Below are 10947 nucleotides of genomic sequence, written 5' to 3'. Positions count from 1 at the left end.
GCATCGGTGCCTGGCAGGCGCAGCAGACAGGAGCACCGGCAGGGCAAGTCACACATCAGACCTGGCCCACCCTGGAAGCTTAGGAAAATTTTGTCACTGCCCGTAACAGAAATCAGATCACTCCTTTTGTAAGCAAGGTAGGTCCAAAATGATTCCAAAATACTCGGGATGCATGTGAGATTATGAAGATGGAAGCTTAAGCAAGGCTTGCCCCACTGAGGTTTCTGGGGAGGAAACCAGGCATTAAAAGAACTTTATCTAACTAGTGTTTTTAAAATAATTTGTTTCTGATCTAGCAAGCATTTTGATAATATATATCTATGATACGCTCTATTTCCTTAAAAAATGCTGAAGACATTTTCCCTATTTGAGAGTTATCTACAGGTCATTATTATACCATCTTTTCTTTTATGTGTCTACTCCTAACAAATATCAGAGAAATATGTCAGATGCTACAATTTAAACTTTCATCATATCTGAAAGTATACATCTCTCAAAGTGTATTTTCAACATGAAAAGAGCTAAAATCACAATTATATTCCATTGCGTAATGTGTGTGAAATCAAGACCATAGCTTCCAAAGTGAAACTCTGGAAAACAGCAATTGCATTAACAGGAAGTATTACTTCGGGAAAGGGCTATCACCCCCCTTCACTTTCACTGCACAGCCTAAGATATACTTGAAATATTCTACACGTATTGTCAGTATCTTTGTCTAAAAAGTCAGCTTCTGGAAAATTTCAAGTTGCAATTATTTTATAAATCATAAGCCATTTTTCCTTAATCTTGCCAATTTTAATGAAGAAAAAACATTAGCATTTCAATGTACAAAAGTCCAATAAAACATGATTTTTTTCTTTTAAATCAGTGAATGGGTAAAGTCTGGGCTAAACTTATTCAACAGTAAAAGTCTTCCAATTTCCACTAATAGAAATTTTTTTCTGATTTGACTATAGGATAATGACAATCCAGAAATAAATAGCTATAAATACATTCATTGTTCCTACTCCAAAAATAATCACGTAGGGAAGACACAAAACTGAAATTAACTTATTGGAATCTGTTTCTTTACAATGAGATATGGGCAAGTTATAGCAGAGTGACTCAAGACAGGAAAAAAACAAGTAGGGAATAAATTGGTCCAGTATTGACATTCATGAAACATACCAGTTAGCATAATTCTGCAGTTAATTCATCCTTTAAATGACACTACTCAGTTGATTTTTATTTGCTTCAGGTATACATATTGAAAGCAGTTTCCTTTGAATCTTTGCTGAGGACAGGTATAGTACCCTGGAGACACTGTAACAACCCCCTTCAGTATGCATGTGCGTATATATAATTATATACAAATAATCATGCATCCACACACACATTTGTATATCAACACCTCATGTGACGGTTAAATCCATCATCATTCATCATTGGCAGCACTTGTTCCTCTGACTTGGCCTTGATTACGTAACTGTGGAGAAAGAAAATATACAATTAAGCATTAATAGTTTCCTCAAACAGTAAGTTCCAAATAGGCAGTTTTATTAATCTCCAAGAAAAATAGGGCAGGGCAGCCAAAACATCACTGGGACTGAGCAAGTCGTACCAAAGCAGTGCAAGACTTGTCAGGGAATCTTAATTTGGGTGCTGTCCTCACTGGTGGAGCCAGTCTCTGAGGAGCCTCATGCTAATCAGCAGGATTTTAAAACTGCTTTGGCTGGGCATCCCATCTGCATTATTAAAACCGTCACAGTGGGAAACACCAATGTTAAAGTACTGGACGCAAATACTCAAAAGCTTGCAACTCTTGGACAACCTGTTTCCCACAGTAACAGTTTTAACACAATTTAGTATTTACGAATACCTGCATGGAACTGGATTTCAAGAACTTTAGAAGCTTTGAAGGTGACAGCCCACAGTTTCCCTAAATTATGTGGACTAAGTCCACATATCACTTTGCTACATAGCGCGTAGCAAAATTATACTTTTTACTTTTCTGATTTGTGCCAGAAGACTAATTGCAGGCTTCAGCACGCAGTGCCAGCACAGTGATGACAACAGGTCACACACTTTGGGTTTCTGTGCTAGGTAAGCACGAAGAACCAGGTTACGTGGCCAATGCCTCAGGCATTCTGCCACCCTACCTGAGCACCTGCCCAGCCTATTACAGTGCCCGACTGTGGAGGAGGTCTCTTATGCACCCTGGACACCAAGGGTCATCTCCAAATGTTGATCACAAGGTCATCAAACAGGAGGGAGGTAAGGCCCAGAAGTGTTATCTGGGTGTATGTCCACTTATTCTGCCAGCCATTCCCATCCATCAGAACATTAATCACTTTTCTCCTTTTCCATCCAGCAGTTGACTTACACAGCTTGATTTGCCTCAGAACCTACAGAGAACTCCTCTAGACGTCAGCAGCCAAAGTGCCTCGAACGGAACCCTTCTTACGCATCTAAACGTAAAATAAAACTGTGAGCTACCACATAAAGAACCTATCGCACTGTTGGTTAGTAAGAGAGAAGTAACGCTCTACATGACTAGGATTGCTTCTCCCTCGCCAGGACCAGAACCAGCCTCAGCTGCAGCTGAGGGTTTTTGGAGACGGGGGTATACAGTTTCTTTTTGGTGGGGAAGCCTGGGAACCGTACAGCAGCTGTAAATGATGCTTCTTAGATTTTTAACAGCCCGTGATGCTTCAGCATGGAGCCACGCTGCTAGAAATACCCAATGTGGCATCTCTACCCTCACAAAGACATGAGGTAGGCTGGTCACAGTGCTTTGGCAGGGTCAGATGCTTTTCTACTATGGACCGATTAGCTGATGTGTATTTAATGAAGTACAGGTGCTCCTCAACTCCAGGAGATAGATACATAAACCAGTAAGTGAAAGAGAAAGAAAAATAGTGAGAAAAAGATGGGCTGGGATAAAGAAACTCTGGAAGAACACTGATGAAGATTCAGAGAGTAACAAAAAAAGTAACAAAAGCAGAGATCCTGACTATAAAAATTGACTTAAGATGGAGAACAGGACCAACAAAAGAACCGAAATGTGCACAGAATCCGAAGATTAGCTCAGACCAGGAAGAAAGGGTGTTAATGAGAAAGGGAATAGCAACAGAAAGCCATGCATGTAAGAAAATGTAATGCTGCCAGTATTATTAGGCTTGCTTTCTGCAGTTGTTTGTTTTTAAGCATCATAGAACTGCACAGTGCACCACACTCAAAAAAGCTGACTACTTCTCTGCAGGGATGGAAGCATGAAGACATTCTTGTCATATTAAGCACCTTATCAGTACATGCCCACTTCCCAGTGGTCCCTGCCATGAAACAAAAGTTTTGTGGTATACTTGGGATTTAATGAAAGTTACTGTTTAGCACGATGGATGAAGCAGTTGACTATGAAACATAAAACCAAATTATTTGGGATAAAATTGGCATTCATATTTTATTTGGCAGTGACATTTTTGCCTTTAGGTTATTCTCCAATAATGTATTTCATCACAAAAACCTTGAAATTGCATCATTTATAGGTGTTTGTAGATACCCCTATTATAACAGTTGAGAAAAAACCAAATATTTTAACAGTAGGTCCCCGCTCCTCTCACATTTCACAATACACGTGGAAAAGCTGTGTTAGTGTAACTAATCAATACATTTCTCTTGTGAAAAACTGACTTTTTGAACAAGTAATACACTTAAGTTCCTAATGCTAAAGTCTTACACAACAAGCTATTTGAAATAAACTATTTGCATTGTTTTGCAAAACAATAAAATAGCAAATAAATGTTTAATATTTAAGAACAAGGATAAATGTTACACCCAGAAACACGTGATCTGGGTTTTGCTTAGGTAAGAACTAAAAAGCAGCAAATATTTTGCAAAAAGTATTTAAAAGTAGTTACTTACCAGTGAGAAATGTGAAACAGAACTTTCTCTACAAGACAAACATCCACAGTCCACAGAGACACAAGAGGGAAATTTTCTCATGCACACAGATGTGTCAACTGCTGCTTACTCTCTCCAGTACATACCTTGTATGCACTCCCCACACTGCCACTATCCTTTCTCAGATAAATTGGACGAAGTCCGTTTCATTCCAAATAAAGAGCTATGGGTGTGCAAAAGAAAACGCTTCTGACAAAAATCAGTTGTAGAGAGGAAAGTGGTTACTCTTCCTCCTTCACAGACACCTAGAAATAGGTGGCTCTAGGAATAGGTTCTGGCATAAAGTAGAACTCAAGAAGAAATCCATGTGATTTGAGAGAACACCTGCTATAATCAAAAATATCCAAATGCCAATGAGAGAGCACAAGGTTTGAAAGAGCGAGTGAACATCATTCTTTTCCAAAGCATATCCTGGGAACTGACAAAGCCTTCAGCTTATTTGAAAAGAAAATTTGGTTTTACCAGCTCAGAACATGTACCTATTAACATGCAGAACAGTGAAGAAACACTTCTTCCAAATCCAGAAAACATCTCTACACAATGCAAGATGGCTCCACACCATAAAGTCCAAACATGGAGAGCATAACAAGCGGGGATGGAGACGCTACAGCTAGTTTTGATACTAAAAGAAAAGATGTGCTGGGCACAAACCACAAAATGCACTTCAGAACCTCTCTCAACAGTAGGTCTAAAGCACCTGGCAATCTGTTTAAAGATGTCTGGCAGCCTAAATGACTTAAACCATGCAAAAAAGCACATTATAGCTAAGACATACTGTGTCTTGAAAGAACCAAGACAACGGAAGGAAAGGGTTTGGGGCATAAAGCAACTGGCAAACCAGGAAGGAAATACAATTGCAAATCCAAAGACTGCAAAGAACTTAAAAAAACAGCAGGATTTATAATGAGAAAGGTTCACGCCAAAGGTCATGCTCTGGAAAGACACTACAGAAGAAGGCTTCCTGCCTAGCCTGTGATGTCCCTCTACCTCTTAAAGGAAAGAGCAGAGAAGGTGCCCTATGGATGAGTTTCCTTCTAGACATCAGTCCAAAGACAGATCAGGCTATAGGTATTTGGTCCTCTCAGCCACTAAAGCATGGAAATGGACACTATCTCAAGCCCCTTAATCTTACTGACTTCCTTCTTACAATTTAAAATTCTCAGTTTTGGTGTGCTAATCAGGATGAGTGGAACAGCTGTCATGTGACATACTCAAGCTTGCTTGAAGACATCACAGAACCACAGAATCATTAAGGTTGGAAAAGACCTTTAAGATCATCAAGTCCAACCATCAACCCAACACCACCATGTCCCCTAAACCATGTCCTGAAGCGCCACATCCACACGTTTTTTGAACACTTCCAGAGATGGTGACTCCACCACCTCCCTGGGCAGCCTGTTCCAATGCTTGGCCACTCATTCAGTAAAGAAATTTTTCCTAATATCCAATCTAAACCTCCCCGGCGCAACTTGAGGCCACGTCCTCTTGTCCCATCACTAGTTACCTGGGAGAAGAGACCAACACCCTCGTCGCCACAACCCCCTTTCAGGTAGTTGTAGAGAGCGATAAGGTTTCCCCTCAGCCTCCTCTTCTCCAGACTGAACACCCCCAGTTCCCTCAGCCGCTCCTCCTAAGACTTGTGCTCCAGACCCCTCACCAGCTTCGTTGCCCGTCTCTGGACATGCTCCAGCACCTCAACGTCCTTCTTGTAGTGAGGGGCCCAACACTGAACACAGTATTCGAGGTGCGCCCTCACCAGTGCCGAGTACAGGGGCACGATCCCTGCCCTGCTCCTGCTGGCCACACTAGTACTGATTCAGGCCAGCCTACATGTTTGAAGAGGAAAAAGTAATCAGATCTAATGATGATTAGAAACGAAACAAAGCAAGACTCAGGATGGAAAAGAAAGATGAGAGCTCTGAATTCTAACTGACAAATGGTAAAAAGGCACTGAATGGGATTTGTGCAACGGGTATGGTACCATAAACAAAGAGGTGGTCAGAGCAGACATTCTGGATTTAGTGACATCAGAAATATTTACCTTACAGCCACTTCCAGCTTGACACAACACAGTATGCAGAAGCTTGAATTGCATGGGTCTGCACAGGAGAATCACTAGAGGGGCTGTAATGCTCATCAGCAATTGCCCAAACACACAAAAAGGGATGGACACAACATAACTTGCGTCAATTACCAAGCAGATAAATCTAGATAGCACACAAACATCAACTTAAAAAAAGCTTACCGCTTCCAGCTCCTTTTGGGTTTCATCCTCCATTCTCCTAATGTCTTCCATAGTCAGATCAATCCACTTGTCAATCCAACAGAACAGTTGGCGATGAAAGTTGGTAAATATCCTTTTTTCTTGCTTTAAGAAGATAAACAAGCATTAGATAATAGGCCTACATTTTGCCAAAGACTGGTGAAGTGATCTCAGCTGTTCAATTTGAAAAGTTGTAATTTTTAGGAGGATGCTATTTCACACTGCTACAGGTTCAGTCCCCTCACATTCCTGAATCCAATTTAAAATCATCTCATTTCTCACATGTTTTAACATGGGGGAAAAAAAAAAAAGAACAAATTTCACTATCAAAAAAGTCTCAAGAAAGTTCAGCAATTCAAGTTACTTCAAAATGCTGAAGAATCCTTTTAAAATCTGTTCTAGCTCCAAGATAGCACTAGACAGAATAAACGTAGCATCACAACAGCTAGAATATTTAGCATGAACTGTACAAAAAAACTGTACAAAAAAATCTACCACAGAACTGTTGCATGTTCTGTGCTCATTGTTAAAAAACCCAAGAATGGCCGATTCCTAAAGCCAGAATGAAGCACAAAGGGAAGTGTTTCTGACTCCAAAGATGGCACACTTGCAATTTGTACCAAATTAGCATCCCAGTAATATCTGACATGCAGTTTCAAAGGTACAAAAACCTTGAGAGTACAAATATTCAAGCTAAGGATTCCACAGCCCTTTCATTAAAGTATGCATATCTGCGTTCTGAATCGATGTCCTGGTTTCGGCTGTCCTATTAAACTCTTTTTATCTCAACCCAGGAGTTTTTCCCATTTTATCCCCTGTCCCACTGGGGCACGGGGGAGTGAGTGAGCGCCTCCATGGTGCTTAATTGCTGTCTGGGGCTAAACTATGACAATCAATCACAGTCAGAATATTTTCACTGTACCTCTTCTACTTAAATGCGTAGGTTTTACATTTCAAAACACCTGCCGTCCCCAAAACCCCACTGTATTATGTTGAAGAACTGCTACTTGACAGTTCAGTTCATCTTTAGTGCCCTGGAATCTCAATTTTTATAATGGTGACTTGGATGATGAAAGATGCATCATACAAACCATTCAATTTGCAGAATTACCAGTATTGCTTCTGACTGCTCTGATAAAAGTAGTCGTGTATATACAACACAGAAATCTATTTTACTACTAAAACTTGGACTTCTGCATGTATTGAATTACGTCTTGTTCATCTGCTCTCAGATTTTGCATCGCTCAAGATGCTGACTGTCTTCAAAAACAATGCTAATCAATCTAACATATGGTTCTCAACAACTAGCAGAGAGAGAGAACTTCTGCTAAAGAATCAGCTTCAGGTGAAGCAAGGCTAAAAAAAACCCCTCATATCTTCAAATACATCAGACCACAGAACCAGCCTTGGCTCTTCTGCTCAGTTTATTCCCTAACAGTGTTCAGTTTGAAATGTGTGATGGGCAACTGTTTCCCAAAACCACCACCACACTAAAGACAGTCTCCCATGTCTCCTTACCCTTACTTTGTACTGTGGCCATCACAAGCTACTCCCTGCATCTCATTTTCAATTACGATTGTTTGAAGCTTTTCTCTTTTGCTATCACATTGAAATTCATGAACATTTCATGCAGTTAGCTGTGTGGTCCACTCAGAGCTAAGGGCCCTAGTTACCACAATGTAAAAGGTCTAGTGTTGGTTGTCTGTGAGGAAACACCATGCACAATTGTTGGAATATCGTGTTTTGGTTAACTTACTGTTACAGCACATTTTGTCTGGATTGGAAAGAACTAGCATGATGGTCTAGATTAAACACTTTGCCTACACGTAAGTTTACATTCTAAATATTCAGTCATACTTTAAAAAAATATTTTACAATTCATATCCTGATAATACAGTAGTAATGGAATAAGACGCAAGTATAATTTGACAAAACACCACAACCACCAAATAAATCCTAGTGCACTGGATTCTACCTGCGTCATACCTGGTTTTGCAAGTGTTCAATTAAAAAAAAACCAAACAACTTTAGAATTAGCAGAAACACAAGAGCAGTTTCATAAGAAAACTAGAACATAAAATACTAGAGAAACACCAGCACATGTTTTATGCAACTTTCAACTTACGAGAAAAAAAAAGAATCAAAGAACTCTCTTCCTGGCAAGTGTTGTTGCTTACAAAATCGAGTGTTAAACCTACATGACACAGCCTCCACACTTATACTTTTGTTTTTTTAACTTAGAAAGTTATTCTAGTACCACCAGCAAAACACCACCGCTAGTAGATCCAACACAGAAATGGCTGTACTTGCTGAAGAAATGAACAGAAGTTGCTTGACCATAAGCAACAGGAAACTTCATCACTCTTGCTCCTCAAAAACCCCTCAAGTCAACACAGAACCATCCTGCCTACCTACCTGCCCTCCAATTCCACCTCCCTACCAACATCCCAACAATGGAGAAGCACTTACCTTTTGTATAAAGTTTTCAACTTTGTTCTGCAATCCCCACCATTTAAATTTGATAGTCACCAGCTTGTAAGCACACATTTTAGGACACTCTTCATCAGTTGCTAGCTCTTTCTGTTTATGGATAATGGGAGACAATTTTTAATTTTTTAAAGATTACTTCAGTTAAATTAATTTAATTATTAGAAATTAAAATTGTAAGTATTAGAGTAGAATTATAAATTCAATTGATTTACAGTAAATTAATTTATTTAAATTATAACAATTATAAATTATAATTCTGAGTATTATTAAACTTACCATAATACTTAGAACTCTAAATATTAGTAAATACTTAGCACTGTACTCTGAACATAGGGTAATAGGGATTAACAAACAATCAGGTTAAATCTGTAAGACAATTCCATCCATGCTGCAAACATATACTGTAAATCTTAGTCTTAACATGGATGTAATTTTCATTACTTCCACTGTAATACACTTTCTGACATTTTGAAAGGACAATGAAGCTTGATTATAATAGCTAGCACCAAATTGTTTTTTTACTTTTTGGTCTATTGTGCAACACTCTGAGTTGTATCAAGCTGCTCAGTACAAGGGTGGAAAACATACATACTAGAAAAGATTCAGTTAACAGAAAGTGCATAACCACCCCGCAAGTTTGCTTCTCAGAAAAGCGTAAAACTTAAGCTTGCTGCAGTTCTGCTCTGCCCATGCAGACACTGGCATGGTCTCCCCTCTTCCTCTCCCCCTCGCATCCCTCTCCTGCAGACAATGCCAGAAGGATACGTCTTTACCCAGGCGTAGAGGTAATTTCTAGCTCTGGGGCATAATTTACATATTCATTTTCACATAATGAATTACAGACCTTCTGACTGCTACTATGAGAAAAATACTTCTTTATCATCAATAGCAGTAGGTGGCCTTAAGACAAACTAAAGCTCCACTTCAAAGACTGCTTGGAAGCAGCTCTAGCTCAAGGACTTTGTGCAAAAGAAGGATCCCAAGAAGAATGAAGTGAGGTAAATTCAGGAGACATCCACCACCATTTCCTATAATTCCTAGGATTCTGTTATAGTCCCTACATCAAACAATTTTGAAGTACCTGTTAGCATCATGCACATCACTTTCCTACAATTCATGGAGTCAAATTTACATAATATGAGACCATATCATATTTTTAGTTTAACAAAGCATGTTCTGTTACTCCAAGCCTTGTAAAAGAGGAAGAAAAAATAAGGAAGGACAAAAAAACACCCCCACAAAAAACCTGAAACAAAACAAACACAAAAAAGGAAGCAGATACTCACTTAAAAATATATATATATTAAAAAAACGTACATCTGTGGTTTGCCTCGAATAACAAGCAATTACTAGAAGAAGCCCACAGATTTTTATTCTTTATATCCACAACAAATTTCTAAGTAGAAATACTTTACAGTATTTTAAAACTAGATTCCTTTCAACAATGAAATGGACAACTCCTGTTGGTCATGCACACAGTAAAAAGATTTACTGCGAGGTATATCTAACACATCTAGAAATCTTGGTGAATAATGCATATTTACTTAAACAGAATTTCTATTACAAATACTTATCGCCAGAGACTAGTTAAATGAAAACCAATTATCATCAGAAGACTGATGTTCTATTCATGAGAAAAAAAAAAACGTGCTACTGTTTGGTGTTCCCAAAGAGCACAAGTCTATATCCCTGTATTAGTAACTAAATGGAACACACAAATTCAGTGCTGCCAGTTCCAGGCATTCAAAGTTCTCCTCCTCATTTTACAGCTATTTTGAAAAAACAAACCAGTAACTCCCCACTTTCTTTAGGTCACAGAGGCCTGGACAGGCCATTTCTGCATCAGCCTCCTGCTTCCCTCCTGAGGAGGAAGGAGAACAAACATCTTAAGGCAGGACACACGTTTTCAGCACGGTTTCCAAAAATAATCCCTGTGACAATTTTACCCTGCTAGCAAGAATACTTAGCCCAGGTAGAAAGAGTATTATAATATTGGGAGTCTGGATACACGAGTCCCCTCATCACCATCTTGAAACATGCAATATACTCGTTTTTCCATGAGATTCTAGCTAACGCTCGGGCCCAGGACAAACCTGCAAGTCAGACTAAAGGTCTACCTGTCTCAGTATTTTGACAGCAGCCGATGGCAGAAACCTATGTAAAAATATAAAACCCAAGGAAGAAAATATTGATAATTCACTTAGAAACTCTACCAATCTCCACCTACTTATAAGCTCACAAACTTTCTTGAAGCA

At 39.1% G+C, this 10947-nt stretch overlaps 1 protein-coding gene across 1 annotated transcript in view; it reads right to left on the bottom strand.

Annotated features, from left to right (window-relative positions):
- Positions 1–2399: 2399 nt before the first annotated feature.
- Positions 2400–10947, bottom strand: part of PITPNB (phosphatidylinositol transfer protein beta) — a gene marked incomplete at both ends in the record, with an annotated part of 34005 nt that continues 25457 nt past the window's right edge. Inside the window, 3 exons of the mRNA XM_082007595.1 lie at positions 2400–2447; positions 6185–6307; positions 8672–8782. Of these exons, the coding sequence (XP_081863721.1) occupies positions 2400–2447; positions 6185–6307; positions 8672–8782 (282 nt within the window). The remainder of the gene's footprint in view (positions 2448–6184; positions 6308–8671; positions 8783–10947) is intronic.

This window comes from Phaethon aethereus, assembly GCF_964289735.1.
Source record: "Phaethon aethereus genome assembly, chromosome: 17".
Lineage (NCBI taxonomy): Eukaryota > Metazoa > Chordata > Aves > Phaethontiformes > Phaethontidae > Phaethon > Phaethon aethereus.
This window is presented reverse-complemented; position numbering and strand designations above follow the sequence as displayed.